The following is a 26205-nucleotide window of genomic DNA, read 5'->3' on the forward strand; positions in this document are numbered from 1 at the left end:
CGTTATCAAACGAAGCGATGGAGGTTATAAGACCTACCAGACACACAGCCTCTCTGGCCCCCTGGCTGGGATAAGGCAAGATCCGCCCTTTGATTTGGCCTGGGAAGGTTACAAGGAGATGAAGCTTTCTAACTGAGAAAGCTTGCAAACAGAGGCTGTTCTTTCTGCTTCTTGATCACCCTATGGAAGGCTGCCCATGGAACTACACAGGATGAGAGCTCGTAATTGTCTGAGAATCAAGTCAAGTGCTTTTATTGCTGGAGTACAAACCACCTGACCCATGATCTCAGGCCAGTTGTCGGGACTCCCAAAGGAGCATTTTCACTGTCTGTGAGTTTCTCTTTGTACCAGAGGAAGCGAGTTTTGCCAAAGAATGTAAAGCAAACTCTATGACTGTTGATTCATTAAGGTTAATCTGAGGCCTCCCTGGAGCACTTTTGAGCTTAAAACTTACACTTCTAAACTCCACCTCTTTCAGGCAATGCATATAATTGCCCTGAACATTTTCTATAATGAGCCTCTGGGTTTGTACTCCCCAAAGGAAATCAGAGCTGGCGTAGGCTTAAAGAAACGAAATTATGTAATAATAATAATAATAATAATAATAAACATTAGCATGTGTTGCCTGCAGCATCAGGGCAGCTTGTGTCCCATCATCTTCCACCTGTGTGACAAGGGCCATCAAAGGAAAATGTAAGCCCTGTACCAAATAGTAAATACTATAGATTCTTGATTACTTAAGTGCATGTTTTATAAATGCAATCACAGTCTATTGAACTTCTTAGCAGATTCCAGTGGTAGAGTTGCAAGCGGACTCTTTTCAAAACTTCCTCTTGGCTGGAAATTATATTTTCATTCTGCAGTTTTTAAATGAAATCAAAGATTTTAAAATGAGCCAATGAAAGAAGTGCTAATATACTGGCTTATACCATACAATTAACTCCTGTCTCATAATCTACGTATAAACTTTTGATTGAAGAAATAGCAGAGATAGAAATCAGGCCAGGCAGCAGGGCAAGCTCTTGCTAGCAATTCCTGCTAACAATAGATGATATGACCTTTTGTCACTAACCTGTTCTAAGTTTCCTTAGACAACCCAAACAAGTTGAGTTTCTGTTTCCATTGTAACGATTGATGCCTTTGGATTCTCCAAAGATGACATTAAAGAGGGTTGAACTTATACCCCGCATTGCTTTAGTGAGATGTGCATTTTCCCCTATGGACTAAAGCTTGAGAGGCTGTGCTATGCACGAAAAGAGCTCTGGTATAGGAGGCCAATGGAACTGGCTTTGAATTCTATGCTCTACTACCTACAACCTGAGTGGCCCTTAGAAAGCAGTTGACTTTTGTGAGTCTTGGTGTCCTCATTTGTAAACCAGGGCTAAGTGTCCTCCCCTCAATGGATGACCACTGGGTCTAAGAGCCATAGGAGTACATAAATGGCATTTAGCAACATTAGCTCCTCATTAAAAACCATCTTAAATTGGAAGGCACTAGAGAGTTTGACATATCCTCCAGTGTTTAAGATAGCATAGTTGATGCAGTCTATCACAGTATTTTTACCTACTATTTCCCCCAGAAGTTATATTTTTATTAATGTAACTAAAGATTGCAATAATTATTTTGGAGAGACATGCAATCATGGTGACTCAATCTTGCATTCAGTTAAAACTAGTAATAATCATCATTGTAGCAGAATTAGAAGTAGTAATAGTAATAATAATGGTTACCACGGACTGAGTGCTTACAGTACACTAAACACTATATTGAGTGCTTTATACATATTATTAATACTACCCTATATAATAAGAGAGGAATATGCTAATTATTCATTATGCCCTGAGGCGTAACGACTGACCTTGGAATGACTGGATCACGGATCTGTAGGAGGGTGGGCAGCAGAACTACAATCGGGCTGCAGAGAGCTATAGGAGGGGGCAGGGCAGCAAGCTATGGGGCGTGGAGGGGGGAGCTACAGGAGGGCGGGGCAGCAGGCAGAGAGCTACTGGCACATGGATTCGTGCACAGGACTACTAGTTAATAATAATAGTTAACACTGAGTAGCTTCTAGATAAGAGGCAATGCCAAATGCTGACAGAACTCATCTTGTTTAATCTTCACAATGGCCTTATGAAATAGGTACTATTACATCTCATTTCAAAAATGAAAAAGCTGTGGCTTCAGAAGGTTGGGTAACTTGTCCAAGATTTCCCCAGTTAGGAAGAGGCAGAGTCAAAATTCTTTTTTATTCCAAATATCTCACTACACCATAGAGCATAACTTTTACATGAAGCTTCCTCTTAGTTCTATTTTTAATTCCACATTCACTATGTCCAGTCAGGACTCCTGGCATATAAAGGAGCAGACACTCTCTGCTATTGTAGAGTTGAATTCTTGAATTTAAATGCATTTGCTTTTACTCTTCATGGACTCTTCTCATTGGATTGATCCAATTCCCAACCTGTTGAGATTTTAATTATGGCTTTTATCATCAAAGTTGGAACTATCCAGCACATCCCCTACTGCCACCTGCCAGTGTTGTGCACATCACACTCTCAAAAATAAAGTAAGTTGATATTTGGTGTCTTCATTTGAGTTAATGATAAAATATTAGATTGACATGAACTCAATATAAAGTCTTTCTTCCAGAAATCACCATTTCCCCAACTACTCTAAATAAAGGTAGGTTTTCTTTTGTGCCTTCTAAAATCAGAGGGTAAAGGGCTTTGGATTATCTGCTACTTTGAATCACCATTGTCACCCCTCCCTGCCATTAGCACAGAGCAGTATCCCGTGTGACCTTTCCGTGGCACACTGTCTTCTTGCCCCTCCAGGCAATGCAATCCTGACCCAGATCTGTGAACAAAAGGCTGAGTGATGGCAAATCTGTGGCACACTAAACAAATCACACATATGTTTTAACTGCTTGGGATTTTGCTGTGGTAAAATGACACAAAAGCATACTCCGAAGAATCAATCTATTAACTCATCCCTACCCATCACAAGGGATCAATGGAAAACAACTCCAAATAAGCTCACAGGAGAGGCATTAAAATTTGGTGTTAAGAGCATGAACTTTGGAGCAAGCCTAGGTTTTTATTGGCCTCTGGGTTTTACTACTGCTTGACAAGTATGACATTGAGCAAGCTGTTTACCTGCTCTCCGCCTCAGTTTCCCCACACTTAAAGCAAGGCTGCCTTCTTCTGAGGATGGCCACAAGTGTTCAATGGGAGAAAGCACAGAACCTGGTAATGTTGTTTTTAAATATTAGGAGAAAGGGTCTTCAGAATTTCTCTTTGACAAAGATCTTAGGGCAGGAGGAGGCTCAGGATCATCCTTGATTTACTGTGGAGCCTTAGGAGGGGTAGGTGATTCCCCTAAATTCACAGAGCTTGGAAATGGTGGACCTTAGCAATTGTGAAAAGACCCTGTTGATGGGCCATGTGCCTTCTGAGCAGCTCCACAAGTGAATTCTGAACTCGGCACCTGTCAAAAGTGCATGATCAAGGCCTACATTGCTATAGCCTCAGAGTCAAAAGCACCATCTTAGTCAGATCACCTTGGGGCTTATACATTACTCTGAGAGTCTGTTGGATACTCACGCTACTTTACCAGGCATGTAAAGGAGCAGGGGGACCACGGGAGATTCCTCATTGCCATAGATAATGAATCCCATTTCGTTCAGTCTCTGTCTGAAGTATCTTGTGTTTTTTGCAAGTTGCCGTACTCTCTTTAACCCTGAAAGGAGACAGGCATGAAATCCATCAATTACCACCAGGAAGAGGGAAGCAAAGGTCAGATGGGCTTGGCAAGCATTCCTAAGTCTTTCTGCAGGCCTGCAGCATTAGTTGGGAGGAGGTGGAAGTAGGGTGGGAACATATCTCCTGGTAAGAAGGTGTGGGCACTAATGCCTGAGAACTGCCCCGAGCCTGGAAGACAGGATCTAGGGGCAATGGTGCTTCCAGGTACAGCTAGCAACTAAAGGTAGGCTAGGCTGTAGGATCACAGTGGGGTGGGGTGGCAGGGAAGGTTCTAGCAAGAAGGAATGAGATGAATTATCATTTACTAGGTACCCATTGTGTATGAACTCTGCAGTAACTGCTTTAAAAACATTAACTTAAGAGAAGGAGTGACATAAGAAGTCTCTCTCTCTCTCTCTCTCTCTCTCTCTCTCTCTCACACACACACACACACACACACACACACACGTATTATCACACTAGTTGTTGGTTGAGGCTTTTAAGCCAAACTGAGCTGATCCATTAAATTGCCCCTCATCTAAGTCTCTAATTAAAGAACATGTCACCCAACCTGAGTTTTAAGGGGTAGCACTTTACTGGACAAGACAGGTTCAGCTGAAACCATGACTATTTTGTGAGGTATTTGTTGGTGGTAGAGTAATAGAGGGAAGGGAAGGGAAGAGGGAGACCTCTGCTTTCCCCAAGCAGAAAAAATGACAGTGTTAACTCCAAACAGAAGGTCAAGCCAAGGTACATGTGTTCATTTCCAGGTTATTACTGCTTTTGCTCTAAAGTTTATCCTCTGTCTTTAGCATGTGTCCAGTGGGGAGGTTACACACATGAGACAACCATGGAATTGAAGAGCAGAAGGAGTTTTAAAGACATTTGTCTACTCCAGTCCTGCCTCTAATCAGGAAAGTCAGTAAACCAACCACAACTAGTCAGTAAATCTTCAATAGGAAGGTTGAAAAGGACTGAGTATTTAACTCCCCCCAGAAATCAGTCCAATGTTCACATTTGATGCAAAGTTGCTATTCAGCAGGAATGTGCTGCTACTGCTGATCTCCGTTCAGCTGTCCATTCAAACTGATCAGAGTTGTTGCTCTACCAGTTATTCAATATTTTGAACATCACTCCTGGTTGTCTGTAGTTCTCCAGATGTAAGATGGGTAAAATGTTTAATAAACATGTCCTCTAGTTCCTCCTTAGAGAGATGGCCCTAGATTGTGCCTTGGCAATGGGTTAAGCAGTGGACATCTCCTGCTTAGCATCCTTCCTCCAGGGGACCATGATATTCAGGTAGAGTTCACCCTGTCTTTCCATTTGCTACAAGTGTAGCATGTGATCAAGCCCTGGCCAATAGGAATACTTCATTTTCCTGATTATTGGTTCATGATGGAACACAACCTGGGCCTATCAGAGTCTTTCAGATCTACCAAAGAAGAAGTGTAAGAATTAGGTCAGTCTCAAGCTACATCTGTCACCGCATGGAGGAAACCTGCTTGAAAATGATGCTGACCCAGAAGAAAGCTAAGACACAAGTCTGCAAGAGGCCTGGTAGCATTATCGAAACTCTTGGGTTTATTCATGCCTAAGTGAGTCCATTCCCTGGACTGGCCGTGTTGTGTGAACCAATACATTTCTTTTTCTTACTTAAGTTACTTTAAGCTGAATTTCTAACACCTATAACCAAATGTGTCCTGAGAAATACAGGTGGCCACTAATTGGATGAGGTTACCTCTAAAGGACAATAATAATATCAACAACAACAGTAATTGTAGCTCACAAATATGTATTATCTCTACTGTTATAAGCACTTGATATTTAATAATTTATTTAGTCCTTTAAAAACTCTGTTGATATAGATGCTATAATCTCATGTTATACATGAGGAAACCAAGTAACTTACCCAAGTTCATACAGTTAGTAGGCAGCAGAATCGTAATTTAAACCCAGGTAATTAGGTTCTGGATTCTGTGTTGTTAACCCCTGTATTATGGTACTCTCCCCAAGAGCAGCAATGAATAATGTCTGGCTAGATAATGCATAGTAGCTATCTCTTTTCCTGAAGCTCAATAAAATTTATCTCTGCCAGCTGTTAGGATCATTGTTCTATCATTATTTTTTTCAGTAGAGGCAGTTGAAAGGTTGAAGCTCTAGACAGGTTCATGTTGTGAGGGATGAGGTAGGATATCAAGTCTGGACCCTACAACAGAGAAGGGCTGGCAGATCCCCTTCACTTTGGATCAGGGATCTGAAGGGCTAATCCTGAAAAGTCAGGGTCAACCAAAAGTAGACGGCACCCCAAATGGCATTTTCTTTATCCAAACATATAACATTTTTAAACTAGGCTATATCACTCCCCAAATACATCAGATTTGCTTTTCAGAATTTTTTTTTGCTCATCAGACCCACATCTATTTGACCTCTGTGACATTTTAAGTGAGTTAACAATATATGTCGAGTAATGGAGATTTAATTGAGTGCAACACCAACTAAGGAGAATGATGTTGAATACGCCAATTGTCCCTTCTTGTTTTTTTGTTATTATCTTTCACCCATTCCAGTTCTCAAAGAAGTTCCCTTCCCAAGTCTGCCAGCTCTCAGTAAGCATGTTGTGATTAAAAAAAAGCAACTGGCTTATTGTACTTCCTCAGGAAAGCTGACCTCCTAGCTCCATCATGCTGGCCATGGCTAATGGATGCAAGACATCCTTGATCCAAGGGCAGTACATTTGGATACTGGGCAAGGATCCATGAATTGGTCTATCATAGGAACTTTTCCATAGAGATAACAAATATCAATTATATCAATAAAATCCTCTTACTCAGTAAAGTGTGAATGTGAAAAATTTAGAGGGAACCAATAATTGGTAGTAAGACTAGATATTGAGAGACAGAGAGAAAAAAGCTTATCAGAATCTATAAGACAGAGGAAGCCATTGATAAGTAAAAACTATGGTAAACCACGAAGAAGACAAGTGGGCAGGGAAAAGTTAGTCAGTAGAAACAGGAAAAAAGAAATAGGAAGAGGGAAGAGCTTATAATCTAGTGGGAGACAGACAATCAAATGATCATAAATGGATGTAAAATTACAACTCTGATGAGTCCTGTAAAGAATGTTATCTGGTATTATGGGAACCTGTGTCAGATTGTACCAAGTCTGAGGAAGCCAATACATAATAAGTGAGCTTAGAGCTGAAGGATGAACAAATGTTAACCTGGCAAAAAACAAACAAACAAACAACAAAAACAAAACAAAACACCAAACAGAGGAGAGCATTTTAGGCACAGGAAACGGAACAGGTGCAATGGTCCTACAGTTTGTAGAAAAGAGTGGTTGAGAACAAGGCATGATAAGGCTGAAACTCTGGGTAGATCATCTAAAAAAAGTACAGAGATTGAAAAACCCAACATTTAATGGTTGGGAAGAGAAGGATGAACTTAAAAGGTAGATAAATAGCCATTGAGGAGGGAGAAGATAAATCAAGGGATAAAATAGTGTTCATTAGCTTTATCAACATGGCCATATTTGATAACCTTTACTTCCAAATTCTTGTCTGAGACTTTGGTTTTTAAAAAACAAGTAGTTGCAAGTATAATTTACTTTAATATATGTTTCTATTTTCCCACTCACCTTCTTCTCCCCCCCCCCCCCCCCCCCCGCAAATGATAAGCTTTCTTTCCCAAAGTTCCAGATTTGAAACTTTAATTCAAGCAAGGGGTTAAGAGAGGTAGAGAAAAATTTGTATAAATTTTATAGACATAATTTCCTTGGTACTTAAAAACTTGTTTTGTGACATGCTGAGCATCCCTTGGAAGCTAGTTATGTGTACAGAGAGAAACCTATGTGAAGAAAATAGAAATGAGGATATTTGTCTTTATATTTAAAAAATTTCATCCATACATCGACTCTGTGTATTAGAACATAAAAAGCAGGGGGAGATTGTGGACAGGAAAGAAAAAGGAAAGAGGGGTGGAGTAAGACGTGTTTTAGAGAAGGTGATTGAAATGAAGGCATAGATATACATCCCAGTCACCCAAATGTATTCCATATGGCCTGTCCCCTGGTGCATTCAGCTCTTTTGTTGATCGTTAGTTGCACAATGAATAGATGACTTCATCAGGCTGGGTTTGATGATTCTTAAATGATCCCCCTCAAAGACTAGAAGGATTTCCTGGCCTGGAAGTACATGAATGACTTAAATTGCTTTTCCCAATGGCATTATCTTTGCACTTGCCCATAATGATTCATCTATCATTGAGCTGCCCAGCTACTTAATTGGCCCCGTCTGTCCCCTCTGCCTTGATTAACCCAAGTAACTGAATCATCAGCTAATGTCATCACTTTACTGCTTCTAGATCCTTTGGAGAGTTGACCAAACAGATCAGAATATCAATCCCAGGGGTAGTTGATTCTTAAGAACTGAATGTTTTATTCTTGCCCTGTCTCCTATCTTTGAACCGTTTAGCACAGCATGGATTACAAGCCATTATGACACACTTTGTGGTCACCATGTCTTCTCATCTAGGTCACTATAAATGCCTTTGAGGTCTTTTGAGTTGGCCAAGATACAGCTCCTTTCAATTACTCTATTGCTCACTCTTTAAAATTGGAAACATTCTCCTACTCCTGGAGGGCCTGGGGGCAGAGAGGAATTTGTACATATAAAATGCTACTCATCTAGACAGGATGTGGGTGATTTTATTAATTACGTTGTGCTTTGAGATCCTTGCTGGAAGAGTGCTTTGTAAAAGTAGAAGGTATGCTTAGCACTTGGGCTTTCCTACAGGGACAGCCATGCCAGGATGACATGGACACTGGCCTTTGCAGCCACATTCCCTTCTCAACATGCAAAATCCATCACTCATTTCTGATCCTTCTTCCACCTATTCCATAGAAGACAGGGAAGGTCCCTAAGCAGATAAGTAAATGAATGAGCTGATCGCTCACGTAGGGTTCTGGAGAGTTTATCCAAGTGTTTTATTTTGCTTTATTCTGGGTTCTCCGAAGAGGCTGTTGAGTGGAAAAAGATAGGCTTTAAAATTAAATGGCCTAAGAATCAAACTGTACCTGGACAACCTAGGGCCTTAAAAGGTCAGTTTTTCCTGTAAAATAGAGATAAATAAGGTGTTAATGCAGGAAAAGTGCTTACTATTGTGCCTGGCATATGGTAGGTGCCTGAAAGGCCATTATTCCCTTCCTTTTCATAGGGCAGTGGTTCTCAGCAGCTTGGGTGCCACCTCAGAATCATCTGGAGAGCTTGGCAAAATCCAATGCCCAGCCTGCACCACACACCATATAAATGAGGTTCTTTTTTAAAAAAATATATTTTATTGATTTTTTACAGAGAGGAAGAGAGAGGGATAGAGTTAGAAACATCGATGAGAGAGAATCATCGATCAGCTGCCTCTTGCACACCCCCTACTGGGGATGTGCCCGCAACCAAGGTACATGCCCTTGACCGGAATCGAACCTGGGACCCTTGAGTCCACAGGCCGACGCTCTATCCACTGAACCAAACCGGTTTTGGCATAAATGAGGTTCTTTTGGGATAAAACTAGGCATGAGTTTTGGTTTTTACAAGTTACAGCCGAGGAGACTCTGATGATGATGCAGGGCAGGGTTAGGTGCCCGATTGTGTCCTGGCTGAGTCACGCTCCTTGGTTGGAGACGGAAAGTAAAAGATGGGCTTATGTCATAGTTTCTCATTTGGCACGATGACATCCCAGCGGTTACTGAGTGCTTGGGCTCTCAGATAGGACATATCACGGGGGTGACCTGCTTCTCTGACAGCTATCCGCTCCAAAGTGCTCACTCAACTTGAGGTCGACCCCAGTGTCAACTTCACCCCTCTCGTGAGGGTGGATGAAATCAGGGATGAACCCATCCTGGCAGATGACCTGTACGTTGCCGTTCCATCCATTCAGATTTCTAGCTCTGTCGACTTGAGAGATGGGCTAGGTTAACAGAGGCCACAAATACCTTAACCTTCCCTCCAATGCTGTTAAAACAAAAACAGCTGGGGCAGGGGAAGGAAAACAAATAAAACACAAAGCATCCCACTACAAAGCCCCGCAGTCCCCTAATAAAAACAATCGTCTGTGGCCTTTCCAAAAATATGTTTGAGACAACTCAGTCTCCAGAGGGCCAGAAGGAATTGCGGACAGTGGCGACTCCCAGAAAAACCTGTCAAAAGCTAAAGGAGGAAAATTTCTTTTCGGTGGAACCATCAGCATGCAAAAAAGGAGAGACAGGCATTTCCCCGTGTGACACTAAGTGAAAGAGGCGGATTTGCGGAGCTCGAGAGCCAACACCAGTGCCTCTCTCTATTTTCTGCAGACTTTGCAAGCTGATTTTTGAACAGAGGAAACATGAATATGCCCAGATGCCACGGGGTGACTTACTGTATTATTTTCCAAGCTTCAAAACGCACATGCAGAAATACACACTGCTCGCTCCCCTTACATTACTTCGCATACCACTGGCCCAATGGCCTCAAGCACACGCCTCGGCAGCATTGCTTGGAAAATGTGGTCCTTTTCTTCAGGGATGGGAAGAATCTTTCCATAAAACATGTCTCACCAAAATTCCAAATTGATATCAGAGAATGCCTGCAGTGTTCAAAGAATGCCTGATCTCCCTGCCTCTTCCCCCTTCTTTGTCTGCCCGGTCAGCCTTGCTTCTCCCCACATGGAGAGGGGGCAGGAGGCGGAGGGGAGTTTGCGAGAGACCTTGGAGTAAAGTTTCAACGTGGCAGCAGGAACCCAGCGTCTATTATTTTAAGCTCTGGACACCAGACGGGACATTTTGTTTCCAACACACTCAGGGGCAGAGAGAGCTCAGTAAAGATCAAGAGGCTACAGAGCGGCAAGAATCATAAGAATCACATTAGCAGTGACAAGCTTCGCAGTAGGATGGAGAAAACAGCGTTTGGAGTGGTTTGCTGAGAGGAACGCACTTTTTTTTTTTTTTTTTATCAGGCACTGGAGCTCTCCCTTTTGATGTCCGGATTCCAAGGTTATGGCAGGTTTTATAGTCACATACACATGTTCCAAGGACTCTCCAAGCCGCTCAGTCCTACCCTGTGGAATGCGTGCAGGAGCAGGCAGGCTGGACATCAAGGGCAGTGGCTGTCTGCATGGCCTGATTTCAAGGGCCCTGGGAAGACACTGCCACCTCCACCTCCCCACCCACCCACTGCTTACCTATACCGTCAGGGGTCAATCCACAAGGAGGGGTAAAATGGACATCTCTTGTGCACCTATTATGAGCCAAGCAGTGTGTTTTTGGGGCCCCTGAACAGATGAGGAAACTGAGGCTGGAAGATCATTAATGCGTTACCCTGGAAACTGGCTGTGCCTCTGAGTCTATCAAAGCCTGCTCTTTGGGAAGAAGCTGGTAAACTCATTCCTGATGAGGTGTGAATTCTGTGATTCATGGGTTCATACATTTCACAAACGAAAAGCACTCACTATGCACAGGAGCCCGGCCAGCTGCCAAGGTGGCGTAGAAGATGAAAAACTTCCGAGACTGTTTACAGAGAAAATGACCCACTAGTTACTAGTAGACAGGGCAGGTATCAGATGATTCACACTTGAGAACAAGAGCCATGAGACAGATACAGATGAAGTTAGCAGGCTTTTCACATGTAAGTACTTCATGCAGACTTACAGGAAGAATAATGATTTAATGTTGGCTTGCATTAAATAGAGAGCAGTATCTTCAAAAGTCACTAATTGTGGAATTTTTACACACTGAATGGGGTAATCTGGAAGGCTAGGGTCCTTCCGGGAACCTTGTAAGTCAGCGATTCTTAAGCAGGAGGACACACAGAGTCTTTTGGGTTTGTTTTTTCTGCTGGGGTGCAGCAGATCCCAAGGCCGCCGCCCTGGGCCAAGCCCCGACCCTGAAAGAAGGCAGAAGGCGATGGCCACAGCCAAGGTCTGGGTCCCCGGTGCCGGCAGAAAACTGGTGCAGGAAGCCAGGTGAATGAAGGTCTATTGCACGAATCTTCGTGCAAACGGGCTGCTAGTGTAATTATAAAGAAAGGTAGAGAATTGAATGATCCATGGAAGAGATGCTCTGGGAGTTTGGAGCAAAGGCCTAGAGGTGATGGGTTAACATCTTGTGTATGTAATTTTGGAAGTGGTGGGTTGGGTGTCATTAACTTACTTACTGTACCTAGAATGTTTGGATTACGACTATGAGAAAGATCAGTGAAGTCAGACCATTGGGATCTGCAAATTCCACCCTAAGGGCTGGAAGGTTCTGGTGAGTCATAGGAAGCCATGGCAGCATCAGGAGCAGGAAATGCCATGTTCTGAGGGGGTTAGGAAGAGAAAAAACTCATTGTGCATAGAGCATGGATTTGGATGAGGAAAACATGGAGGTGGCATGTCAAGGTAGGAAGCCAGAGTGGTAGTAAAAGTCTGGGTGTCAGCAACTGTTCTGATTTGTGGCAAGAAGGCAAAGGAAGCAGCAATGGACAGGCTCTGCATTGAGTAACCGGGTTATGGGGGCCTCTGAAAGGCTCTGAGAAAGGATGCAAATGAAAGTGGCCACCAGGAAGCCCCATCCAAGGAAGCTGCCTACATGATTCAAATTTCTCGTTTTCAAAGTGTTTGCTGGGAGGTGCACTGGGGAAACCTGAGGGAGGGGAATGGGAGCAAAAATTGAAGGAGAGGCTCAATAAATAGGAGATCAGACCACCCCGCTCCCCAAGCTGCCCCCATGGCAACAGCAGCATCAAGACCAAGTGCTCAGGGACTCTGAGCATAGTGTCTTGGGTTCAAAATCAGCTCGGCCATTTGGGACAAGGTGCTTCATCCTTCTGTATCTCGGGTTATTCACCTGTGCAATGGGATGAATGCCAATCATCCTATATAATAAAGGCTAATATGCAAATAGACCGAATAGCTGAACAACCGGTCACTATGACGTGTACTGACCACCGGCGGAATATGGCAGACATCATCAGCAGGTGGCAGAGCGCGGAACATGGCAGGTATTGGCCGTGGTGGGATGGTGGAGCAGGTGAGTGGGGGCGCCAGACCAAGGCAAGGCACTGGTCACTGTCATTGGGGTGAGCCTGGGTGGTTACTGAAAATTCTTTGCTCCTGCGCTCTGTGGTCCCACCCAGCACTTGCACCTGCTGCTGGTAGAGGCCCTGCTCACACCCGCTGCCGGTGCCAGGCGCCAACCCTGATCACTAGGCATAATCAGTGGGTGCGCGTGGCGGCAGCTGCTGGCCCTGATCACCCCTCAGGGCTTTTCCACCTCCCCCTGCTCCTGAAGGGCAATCAGGGCTAGCAGCCACCACTTGCACCCGCTGCCAGCACTGGCCCCACTCACACCTGCTGCTCACACTGGCCCTGCTCACACCTGCTGCTGGAGATGGCCCCAATTGCTCCGTGCTGCCAGCAGGTGTAAGGCCAGCGCCTTCAGCATGTGGGAGTGGCGGCAGTGGGAGGGGGGCTGCTGGCAGACAGGGGACCAGGGGCCACAGCAGGAGAGGCTAGGCGGTGGTGCAGAGGATGGGCCGAGACCCGCCCCTCGGCCCACCACAGCCTCGCAGCCCACAGTTCCTTTCAAGGTGCATGAATTCGTGCACTGGGCCCCTAGTCATCATAATAAAGCCCATTACATACTGTTAGTGAGAATTAGGTATTAAGTAAGTACTTAGAAAATTGTCTGCCCCACACTAAGCTCTATATGTGTTGTAAAATTGAAAAACTATATATATTTTATAGAATGGACTTCCATGTAAATTTCACTTGAAAAAAAATGCCATGGTTCAAAAATATTGAAAACCAAACTCATTTGAACCAGAAGACTAGCCTGAATGACTTGGATTTGCCCTCTACCGCTGGACCCCGGTGATCAATTGAAGTGACCTGTGACACCTGCAGCCCATCTGGTGTCCCTGTGCCCTCCTAAGTCTTTTTTGGTGTCTGGGACAGGTCTGCAGACATATTTTTATCTCCCAGGATTAAGTATTCACCAAATAATTTTTATTCTCAGTATTCAAGTTGAAGCATATAATCACTGGAAATCTAACTACAAAAAGTCTCCTATTTTACCAAGGTAAAATAAAATTGAGTCAAATTAACCAGTACTTAAGACCTAATCAGGCAAGCCCTTAGAAGGAGCTGGGATCTCCCTGAAGAAAGAGATTCAAGAAGAGAGAGGGGTGTCTAATCTGAAGAAGAGTCTCCATTGCTGGCTGCAAGGTGGATAGGGCCACGTAGGAAGGTGTTCGAGCTGTCCCTAGGAGTCGAGAGAACTAACTGTGCCTAGACTCTGACCCAAGACCATGAGATAATAAATGGGCATTGTTTCAGCCGCTTAGTTTGTGGTACTGTGTTATACCAAGATAGAAACCAAATACATTCACTCCAGCCCAGAACACATGCTGGGCTTCTCCAGGCACAAATCCACCTGCTTAATCCTCCCCAGCTGTGGCTGCTGGGGTAGCTGGTTTTCTCCACGAACTTCTCCAGACAAAAGGGGGCTGGGGTACGGCCCCTGCTGCACTTGGGGCTTTTGCTGCCTAGGTGAAAATGAACCCGTGGTGGGGAAAACAAAGATCAATGAGGAACAGCAGCTCCCCTTCACCCTCCGAGATGCTACAGCTGGCATCAGGTTCACTCCTTCCCCAGTTGTGCTGAACCAACATAGAATTCCATGTGCGCTCCATCGCCACCCCCACTCCCCCCCGCCCCCCATCCCAGAGCCTGTCTATGCAGAGGCAGCAACAGTGAAGAGGAAGCTTTCCTAGGGCCCTGGGTGTAAAAGGATATCTTGTTTGTAGGACGGTGGAAGGAAGTGGCCACACTATCCTTTTGCCCCATTGTCATATAAAAGACAAAAAGACAAACAGATTCTCTTCACACTCTTGCTAGGGACATTTTTTTTAAAAGGGCTCAAAGCAAGTGCAGAATTTACTGAGCTGCCCTAAAATTCTACCCTTGGCTAACTGTTAAGGTGAGTAAACGAAGGGGCAGAATGTTGCAGAACATTTTGCAAGCGATTTCTGCACAAACTCCCCTTCCTAGCCAGAGATCAGTTTGCTGGCGAATTCTGTGTTTATGGGAAAAACCCAAGCCATTCTCCAGGCACATAAGCAGCCACAGGGCAGAGAGGCAAGGCCTGTCACTTTGCTTGCTAAGTGCAGCCTTAGGTCCGCACACACACAAAGACCAGGTAGAACTTTTTTACCCCCCAGCACAGGTGATTAATCATGGACGGAGGCAGCCCCGAGTTGAAGGCCAGCGGAGCGTAGCACCCGCCATCTGTTTTGTATTAGCTATTGCTGAAATGCCAGTGGCCTGAAACCATTTAGAAAATGCAGCTCTCCGTGCCCTCTCTCTCTCTCTCTCTCTCTCTCTCTCTCTGCCTCTTTCTGCATCTCCAGCTGGTAACCAAGTAGCAAATATATTTAGGAAGCAGCAGCTAGTTCCTCCCTCAACAATGCCAAGGGCCTTCAGTGCCAAGACCTCAGATAGTGCATTGGGGCCGGGGGGGTTCTTTGGGGACTCCTCTCACATTCATTGAGAGACTTCAGAGGAACAGAACTAACAATACTTGCTGGGTTTGTGGGGAGAAAATAAATGGTAGGAAGCCAATTTTGTATTCGTTGAACTCTCCACCAAGGTAGAGGCTGAGAAATGTGAGGAGGCCTTTTAAAACTAATTATCATAGTTTTATCGCCCCAATTGCAGCCCTTTTTGGTTTTCACTGTCTCTTCTTCTCTCGGAGGAAGAGACAGAATTTCAGATAAAGAGTAATTAGCAAGAGTAGCTGCCAGATAAGTTTGATGACGCAGATGGGTAAGTGTAGTTTGCAGCCCCCAAGCAGCTGAAGAAAAGCAACATCTTATGAGAGAAGCCTGTGAAGGTATCTTGTGTCAAATATAAACAGTAGGAAAGTGAGAAAATTCCACTCTTGAGAGCGAATTGCTGTCACCCGGTATACTCCTTTCTTTCCTCTCTCAAAGCCCTAAATCTTCCCAGTTAGTCACTTCTGTTTTTTAAACCTATCAACTCAAGTGCAAAAATATGTGTGCCCTGTTTCAGGGACCAGAGCAAAGGTCCAAGGTCACAGCTGGAAGGCGCTGGTGCCACTTTCTTCAAGTCCATGTTGGGTTAGAGGCAGGGTCAGTACCTCACCTGCCAATCTCATGATAAAAGTTCACAAATGACCAGGAAGAATGAAATAATCCACATGAGATGATTTAAAAATGAGGCAGGACCGTATTTTCCAGTGCGAATGTATTCTAAGTCTCACTTTCCTTCTCTTTATCTTATATTTCCTCTGTAGAGGGGAAAGGCAAGAAATATGATGGAGGTTCATAAATTAATAAAGTTACTTGAAAGACACTGCCATTTTATACAACTTCTTCTAGTAAATGAATAAACAACAGAAATTTAAGCTTTTGAAAAAGAATCTTTTAAATCTTGGATATGGTACAGGATGAATTGTGTGGCATGAACTTTCCCTTGTGGACATAACAACAGAAACACAGTGCTAGTGCTTCCCAAAGTAGATGAAGCGCTTAAAGTGATGTTGATCAGGGTCATATTTTCATATGAATTTAATCTTGACATAGAGTCACTAATTTTATCTCTACTAGGGCTCACGGTTCAGTCTTCCTTGGCAAGTCAAGTGCTGGGTGCCGATGTGATGAACATCAGAGGTTCTATCCTTGTTCAAATCTCTTAGTCTCCTTTTAGTTCACGGACCCAAAATTTTGAACCAAAGTGTGGCTGAATAGGAGAGTTGGGGTGACTCAAAATAAAGCCATTCAATTCAAATAACTAGCCTACATGTCTATGTTTTTAAATTGCATGTTTTAAAGTGCAATTTACAATTTTCTGATAATGACGCAATTTATAATTTTCTGTCTCATGACACCCTCTCTTCCAAAAATATGTCCTGAATGTCTGAGAGTGTGTTACTATTTCCAAAATATACATTCTCTCCTGTTTTGGCCTGACTTCCAGAACTGTTTCAATTTTATGTTATTTTAATTTCTTCTGGGGCAGCATTATGCCCAGGGTTCATTTTCTCCCTTCAAATAGTACACAGCATTGGGGAATTTAGCAACATAATGATAATGATCTCAATCCCTGCCATGGCCTGAGACTAGGTTTTGTGAAAAAGAAGCAGAAGTGGTTGTAGTAAAAGCCAGACGAGAAGCCCTGAGAGTCCCTATAAAAGGGAAAGAGATTCATCATCAGTCATTTGGACTTTGTTTTTCTTTTGTCTTTAGCTACTTTTATTCCATTCCAGGTCAAGAGTTTATTTACTAAGTCAATAGAGAAACATTGGGAAACTGTCTAAAATATACAATGCCTTCCTACAGTATACACCCATCTGAAAGTCAGGGGAAAGAATGTGCTGGACTAGGTTAAGAACTGAAGCAAAGACTGGCTAGCTATTCACTGAACCCATTTCCTTGGCCAAGGCAGACAGTTAACTTCATTTCTTAGGCTTCTTTGTGGTTAGGCAAGGACATGTGACTGAGTTATGGCCAATAGAATGTGGACAGAAATAAAATGTGCCTTTCTAGATATGGCTCCTGAAAACATCGCGCACATGATCCTCTATTCTCCTTACCATGTTGGTGGCAATCTTGGAAGTCATATGTTTAAGCTGGAGGAGCCACAAGAGGGAAGGAGGCTGGGTTCCTGGAAGAGAAAACTGCTCAACAGGAACACCCATTTTGGATTTGGTATGAGCAAAAAATAAATTTCTGTTGTGTTATGCCATTGGTATGTTGGGGTTTGTCTGTTAGAGTAACTAATTCACTGATTTACCTTAAGTAATATGGCCTTATAAAGAAAGGTACCATATAATTTTCAAGGAATCAAAATCTTCATGCCTTCTACTTTTCATTGGCTATATGGTGTAAAGGGAAACTCTACATTTTTTTGTGTGAATTTTAGTTTCTCAACCTCTTATTACTTGTCACCAAGTAATGTCATGAAAACATGAAGTTTCTTAATTGAAAAAAAATCCTAAATGCAAATCATCATTAACATGGGGAAAGGGATGGAAGGAAGATCCCCAGAATACTCTGTGGAAAATGTAATTTTTGCATACTTAAGAATGAACCTACTGTCTTCTATTTTAGAAATGCACTTCAACTTAGACACAGAAGATTAGCTGGTTCTCAGTATTTGCTGATTACTGTGTATAAAAAAGTCAAATGCACCTTTGAGCTTTGGATGGTGTCTCCATAGGAAACCGTAAGTAAAGGATTTGGCTAACAGCTTGGGTAATAAAGGAAAAACTCCATTTTTGCTTCTGCTATTTGGGCATCATTGGCTTGAATTATCCAGCTTACTCACCTCTATATTAGATGGTATCTAAACAAAGCTACCAAAGAATATCAGTTATCAAAAGAATAGAAAAGGAACTTTAGATTTTGGCCTATGCATGTACCCACCGAGGAAGTGATTATAATCAAGTATTTAAAACAAAATAATTCTACAGGTAACTGCTAAAAAATGATATTTTAATTGTTTGCAGATAATGATTAGATTCTAAGCTTTGCCCAGTAATCTGCTTCAAACACCAAATCAGGTCACTCAATATTCATTCATTCACATATTTGATTCTTAAGGCACAATTAACTAATCACTACCTATTTGAAGGACCAGAGTGGGATATGTATGACTACCATTATAAAAGCGATAGATGGCATGAGACTGAGAAGGCAAGGTTTATTTTCTGACTATAGCCATTGAGATAGGGCTTAGAAGGCCGAACAGGGGCTCAGAAGATAAAGAATAGGTATAGTGGGTTGAGGAGAGAGATAGGGCCTTCTGGACAGAGGAACCACCATGAGCCTGCATACTAGAGGTACCCATGCCTGCTGAGTAGTTGATGGGATGTGCCCAAAGCTTACACTGAATGAGGTCATTCACTCAGCCAACAGGTACTGCTTGAGGTTGAGGACAGTGTTCCTGCCCTCATGGCATTTGTATTCTCCTGGGGAGATAGATAGTAACTGAGGAGACAAGTACATAATTTCAGGTGGTGCTAAGTGCTATGAAGAAAACATGGTTGACATAAGGGAGTAGATAGAGTAACCCACAAGGAAGGTGGGGATATTTTAGAAAGCGTGGTTAGGGAAGGTCCTGCTGGGTTGGTGACAGGAGCTAGGAGGACCACTCCAGCATGAACCCCCATTCCAAGTTGTTCTGAGTCCATATATCATCTGGGCTCCACGTTTCACTCTGGGCCTGTTCTGAGAGATGAGCTCAAGTATCAGCAGCAAGGAAGGTCTGTGTGGTGGCCAAGGGGTCAGATATGAGGGAGTTTGACACCACTGGAAAATCAGAGGAGGCCCATTGTTTTTTGTTATTTGTTTCTATTTTGTAGAAAAATTATCTCTTTCTTTGTGTGGCTAAGAAAAACTATCTGTGACAATTTTTGACTTATCTGTGTTTTTGAACGGGATCTGGACTCCTTCAACGAACAGAACACATGTCCTTTCTCCATTGCTAGTTCCTTTTTGTGTGAAACTGCAGCCATCTTTAGCCCCTCAGATTTCCCAGTTAATAGAACCAGGGATTTTGCAATGAAAGGAGGAAATATTCCGTTTTAATTTTAGAATAGGTAGTGTCATACAATAGTGACACCATAATGTTGATTTAAAGGACATCCCTTCCCCAGTTCAGGAATGGAGAGTCTTCCTCCCAGAGCCAGATACTCAGAGGGGAAAAAATAATCCCATTAACTGAGCCTTCATTCCCTGGACCTGCCAAAGGCAGCATGTGATGTGCAAACAGAGTCCTAGGGCCGAGGTAACACCTTCTTCACAGACGGAATGTTCTGAATACTTCCCAAGTCAAGCAAGAAATTAAAACCCCAGAAAGATTTACTGTGAGGAAGCCCTCTGTGGAGGAGTGTGTCTATTTAATACTTCTCCTCAGATGCCGGGCCGATCACATTTTTAGTTTTCTAAAGGGCAAAAGAAGCTCAGCTTGAGGAAGGATCACTTGTGTTGGCACATGGCTGCAGGTACTTATTTTCAGCCACAGTTTCCTCATCCCTCTCTTATTGACCTTCTTTCTAAAGTTCACCAAAAGCTGGGTGTCCACACTCTGACAGGCTTCGTAAGCTTTTTCTTCAGATTGAAAGTGGGGAATTGAGGTAATTATGTGGATAAAATATAAGTTTGATTGATAGTGTCTAAGATGCTTGAGGAATATGAAATTGGAAGTGTAACAAGAATAAGGGCATCAGGTGAGCAGATCACCTCTTCTTAGAAAAGTGCCAATATCATTTCAACACTGTGTTATCAAATTGTAACCATCACAACAGGAGAATGAGTAGCCAACGGGAGGGTGATAATTATAGTGTAAAGTTAAGCAGACTCCAGTACATATTGGAGGAAACGCCATTCTTTCTAAGTTATGAATTTGTCATAATCGAATGTAAGCTTAACTTGTCATAATTTACACTTAATATTGCTGCCCATTGAGGAGTTCCTTTCTCACCCACTGGATTCCACCTATTGAAGATGCACTGATAAGTAATTTAACTATATGGATAGTACCCTGTCCATACCGAGAGACATGAGTTATTACAGAAATGGTCATATATCTACCAAATGCCTACTATCAAATCAAATAATATAACCCTTGTTGTGAGCATGAACTCTTAATAGCTTTAAATACTTCAAAAAGTTACATGAAGGCACAGGTTGAAGGGGGAGCCTGTTGTGAGGCATATATACTTCCTGAGGGCATAAAGCTCTTGGCTATTCTTGATACCAGAGTGGTCACAGGCATGGGAGGAACAGGTGAGGTGCTTGCAGTAAATAAGTGAACAGGGTTGAGGAAACAGAGGGGTTTAAATAAGTAGGTTAAAATGTGTTTCATGCCTTTTTCCTGGGTTTTCTCTTATTTTTGTCTGTCCTTCCTCCTCCTATCTTGCTAGGTCATCTATCCATGTCTGCATTTGTCAAAATTGCATCCTCTGTTCTCTCTGCTTCCCTGCTGCACACTACCCTCACCTGTTTCCTTCCTTTGCATCCAGGGTGGGGAACCTTTCTTCTGCCAAGGGCCATTTGGATGTTTATAACCTCATTCATAGGTCATACAAAATTACCAACTTAAAAATTAGCTTGCTATATTTGGTCAAACATTTAATTCACTCACTTCTAATGCCTTGGCAGGGCCAGACCAAATGATTTCAAGGGCCTTATACGGCCTGTGGGCCAGACATTCCCCACTCCTGCTTTACATAGAAAATTGCTTCCAAAACTTGAGCCCATATCAGAGTTACCTGCAGGGAAGGTGAAAACAGATTGCTGCCCTGCCCTTAGAGCTTCTGATTCAGGAATGTTTGTTGCAGTTCTCCTAAGTTCCCAGGCGATGCTGATGCTGCTGGTCCAGGGACCACACTTTGAGAACCATTGCTATACAACAGTGTGTGGACATTTTCTCTCTTCTATCAGGTAGTCCCATCACTTCAAATGATTGGGAACACATAAGCAACTTTTTCTGACATCCATGGCATTTAATTAGCATATACATGTCAGGAGCAAAACTAGACATGAACATAGGCAAGAAGTCCAAGGAAAAGGCTGATCTTGGTGAGCAAGTCTAGTTGCTGAGATGGCCAATATTAAGTGTTTAGAGATCCTGCTGCAGTCTTTTGATGAAAAGATGTTCCTAACAGATATTTTATTAGCACCCAGTCATGGCAATGTACAATTGGAGCTTAGAATATTTCTTTTTAATTCAACTTGAAAATATGTACTGAAGGCCTACTATGTGTCAAGCACTGTGCTGATCCCTGGTGATATGATGATGGTTTCTAGCCATAAGAAATATATAATCCATTGGTGCCTGATGGAGGAACAGGATGACTGATTATGAGGTCATTATATGGCAGTGGTTATCAAAGTGTGGGTTCCCAACCGGCAAGATCAGCACCACCTGGGAGCTTATGAGAATTGCGACAAGAATTTCTGAATCAGAGGCTATGGGGGCAGGGTCAGCAATCGGTTTTTACCATCCCTCCAGATAGATGGCTTTGATACATGCTCAAGTTTGAGAACCATGCTTCTACATAAAGGAAAGAAAAAGAGGTGCATAGTTGTGCAAAGGAAATGTAAAGAGAACAGAAGAGGAAATTCTGGCAAATGCAGACAGGGAAGGGGCTAACCAAAAAAAAAAAAAAAAAAAAAAGAGAGAGAGAGAGAGAGAGAGAGAGAGAAAGAACAGACAGAACATTAAAAAACAAAGAATATTTCCATAATTAAGAGAATACTGTTTTCAAATAGAGAGAACTAGGCAGAGGGGTCCAACAAATCTGGTTGAAAAAGCGACAGTTGGGTAGGTGGGCCAGGAGGACATTTGTGGAAGCTGGCCTGGAAATGGGCAGAGGGTGCTGAACACTGAGCGGGGAGGAGGAGGGGAGAGAAGGCAGAACAGGCCATATTTTCAAGAAGCTTTACATCCAGCAATGGAAGGGATGCAACTCAGTGGCTGTCTGAAGAGGGAGAAGGAGTAAGGGAAGGCTCTTTAGGTTGAAGGAAATGAATAAGTTCATGGTTGAGAAGAGGGCCCAGTGGTTTTAGAAGGTGGAAAGGGAGAGAATCAAACACAGATATGAAAGAGATAAGGGCAGTTTATTTGCTGAGTTAAGAGGCAAATACAGAATGATTCTAGCTTTCAACAAATATTTGAGTACCTGAAATTGCCAGGCACTGTTCTAAGTGTAATGAATAAAATAGACAAATGCCTTTATTCCTGAAATTTACATCCTAGTGAGGGAAAAACAGAAGACAAGTATATCTAGATCTAGATAGACCAGTGGTCGGCAAACTCATTAGTCAACAGAACCAAATATCAATACAACGATTGAAATTTCTTTTGAGAGCCAAATTTTTTAAACTTAAACTATATAGGTAGGTACATTGTTATTAACTTAATTAGGGTACTCCTAAGCTGGCCTTTGCAAACAATTCAAGGGGCCAAAGAGCCGCATGTGGCTCGAGAGCCGCGGTTTGCCGACCACTGAGATAGACATATCTATCTATCTATCTATCTATCTATCTATCTATCTATCTATCTATCTATCTACCTACCTACCTACCTATCTATCATCTATCTATATCTTTTCAGGCACTTGTAAATGCTATAAAGACTTAAGCAAGGTGAGGAGAATTGGAGGGCCTGGAGGGTGTACAATTTAAGATAGTGTTGCTCCCCTCATTGGCTGATTGTGAGCTAAGATGGGAGGAAGAGGAAGAGTGTGGGTCATGCAGATAATGCTCAGAGATGCTGTTCCAGAGAGGCCAGCAAAAGCTGCTCCCTGCATTGTAAGAAAAGCAAGGATGCCAGCTGCTTGGAATGGGTCAAGAAGGGGAAGAGTGGTGGGAAATGACAGACCATATCATGAAGCTTGAAGGCTACAGTCCAGACTTTACATTGAGATGGGAGGCAATGAAAAGTTTTGAGTGGAGGAGTGATGTGGTCTGAGTTACATTTTTTAAAATAGAATTTTGGCTTCTGTTTGGAGAACAAGTCATAAAAAAGCAAGAGCAGAAGTGGGGAGACTCTCCTGTAGTCTCCAGTAATCTAGGTGAGAGCTGTTGGAAGGAGGGGTGGGTGTGGTGAGAAGCGACCGGATTTTAGATATGTGTCAAAGGAAGTCGTGCAGGATGTGCTGTTGGAGCAGGTCTGAGGTCTGAGAGAAAGGCAGCATTCCAGAATGGGAAAAATTGACTGGAAAGTGTAGAGAAGGGAAGAAATCAGATGAGTTAAAAATAACAGTAACTGTTAACTTTTATTGAGTGTTAACTGTGTATCAAGCATCAGGCTAAGTTCATTATCTACATGACCATTGAATCCTCCTGACAATCCCAATTTACAATAAAGGAACTGAGGCTAACGAAGGTAAGCACCTTGCCAATCATGCAGCAAATGTGGGGCAGGGAACTGGGCCCTGAGCAGTCGGGCTGCAGAACACACCCCTTAATCCTCCTTGTGATACAACCTCCATTGTCTCAGAAGTGAAAGGGTGCCCAGAGCTGGGGAGGGGAGTGTGGGGAGGCAAGGCCATGATTAAGAGCTCAAAAAGAACATTGACTGATTCATTGAAAAGCTACAAATATTAAATAAATAATAAGAGAACTATTGACAATGCTTGCTTTAGGGGGCCATTGGTGTGGTTTGGGGCTCACCCTCCTGTGGCTGCTTGGGCCATATCTGTCTAGATCAGTGGTTCCCAACATGGGGCACATGCCCCACAGAGGGGCAACTTGATTTTTAAGGGGGGCAATTCGAGAATGAGTTATTAACAGTGAATTTTTTGCATTTTGTATGGTTCGAGGGGCCTCATATATAGTATATAAATATATATTGTGACATATTTATGCATTTCAGTTCTCCATTAAATATTTTGAAACTTTATTTGCTATTTTTTCATATTGCTCCATATTATTATTATTTTTTAAACAATTTCTTAGTGATTTCTTCCTCAGTACTTCAACTGTCTTTTTGTTCTTTTAGTTTTCTCTTTCATGGATGCCATGTTCTTTGGAAGCTTGTTTAGACCAAGTTAATGGCCTTTTATGCTTCCTCCACATGAATAGGAGTTCACTTTTTCAATAGTAAGAATTATGTGTCACTGGGGGCATCAGGATTTTAGAGATGCTTAGGTGGGGCATGGCCAAAATAAGGTTGGAAACCACTGGTCTAGATGAAGAAAATGACCGACCTGCAATCTTTCTCAACCTCTTTAAAAGTGATGCCAATCATTGGAGGTGCCCAATCACAAAGGGGTCCCTTCAGTGGCCACAACTTATGTAGAACTGATTCCAGGCTCCCAGTCCTCTGAGGTGAACAGCCCTTCGATCCTGTTTAGCATAGACACTGGCACTGAAATCGAGTAAGCTGGCGAGATGGAAGTTGAGTCACGACATATTTATTAAGCCGAGCACGGGCTTTGACACTCAGAGGAACACCAAATTAATTCAAGACACATTTCTAGCTCTTAAAAGGGTTGTAGGATTGGTTTGGCTGGTGGACCACCCAACATCCATTAGGATGGAGAAACCAGATCTTCACTTTGGGCTCATTGTGCTGCACGGAGTGACAGGCCAGGAGATGAAACGGGTCTCCGTGCATATGGGACGCACGCGCCAGCGACAGGCCCGCAGCCCCCCAGCCTGTGTGCATTAACTCCACCAGCAGCCAGGCTGCAGGGTGGAGGTGGCTGTTTGTGCATAAACACTGTCATTTCACTGGGACTTCTATTTCATCTTTGAACCTTGGCTTCAAAGGAATACTGACCTTATTCCTGTAGCTCGCCTTTCTTTGAAGCGCATGGCTTTGCATTGCAGATTAAAGTGAAGACATTCATCAAGGAAGAGATCTGGCCAACGCTCCCCAAACTCCACCCGAAACAAAGCCTTGAAAGGCTCCAATCACAGTAACAGTGGAGTGGGCTGGGGATGAAGGCTTGGAGCCAGGCCCTCTTTCTTAGATCCTATCCTGTAGTGACATAGTGCTTTCCTTTGAGCGTTGGGCAACTTTACCCTGAGAGTCTGTCTATCTCAGCAGAAAGGGGCGAGTTAAACGCAATATCCCCAACCTGTCCTGCTCATTTTATTTAAAGCAGGCATTGTCGTAAATGAGGCCAACATGATCATTCAGCTGTGCCTTTGAATTCTTCAAAAGACGTGTCAGGCAGAACCATCTGAAACTCGGCTGATGACTGTCAATTTTCTTTCCTATTACTTTCCTTTGTTCATTCCTTTGAAAAGAAACTGTCCTCTCTTTTCTCCCTGGTTCTCCTATCTCAGTTCTAAGAAAACTAGCTGTTCACATAGGTTTCTCTGTTACTTATTTCTCTCTTGTGAGAGAAGTGAGGTGAGGAACTTAAACTGAGAGGTTAAAAGTAATAACCAAATAGTTATTTAATTTTAAGGCAAAGAGAGGAAAAAAAAAACAATGGAAATATCTCCCACTGCAAAGGAGTAAAAATTGCTGATTGACAACTATCAAAGGAGAAATGGTTATGTCTTTAATGTAATTTTTCTGCAGATCTTCAACTATGATTAGATACACACAACGAGTTCTGTCTGGGACGAAGGGGTAAAGCAATCCAGAGGAAAGAAGAAAATGACTGTCAAGTTGGGTACATGACAACATACACACAAAAGGGCTTAAGAAATATGCAAATTTTCAGAATAACTTTTTTTTTTTTTAGTTATTCATCTGTAAAATAAGACAAAGGATAATTCTGTTCATTGCAAGACAATTCACTTAACTTGCTCGTTAGCATAAATCTCAAATCATTGTTTTCCATGAACAAGTGGGTGAAGTTCAAGATCATTAAGTGGCATCATGAGAAACCAGTGGTGCCAGGCCAGTTTTGTACCCATCATGAGAACTCATGTGGGAATGGGGTAGCTCTACTTCTAGCTTCAGTTTTA

At 42.9% G+C, this 26205-nt stretch overlaps 1 protein-coding gene across 1 annotated transcript in view; it reads right to left on the reverse strand.

Annotated features, from left to right (window-relative positions):
* The window catches only part of SPTLC3 (serine palmitoyltransferase long chain base subunit 3), a 131293-nt gene that overhangs the window by 6210 nt on the left and 98878 nt on the right, over nt 1-26205 (reverse strand). The window contains exon 10 of the mRNA XM_079783757.1: nt 3603-3738. Within this exon, the coding sequence (XP_079639883.1) occupies nt 3603-3738 (136 nt within the window). The remainder of the gene's footprint in view (nt 1-3602; nt 3739-26205) is intronic.

Source organism: Cnephaeus nilssonii (genome assembly GCF_951640355.1).
Source record: "Cnephaeus nilssonii genome assembly, chromosome: 11".
Classification (NCBI taxonomy): domain Eukaryota; kingdom Metazoa; phylum Chordata; class Mammalia; order Chiroptera; family Vespertilionidae; genus Cnephaeus; species Cnephaeus nilssonii.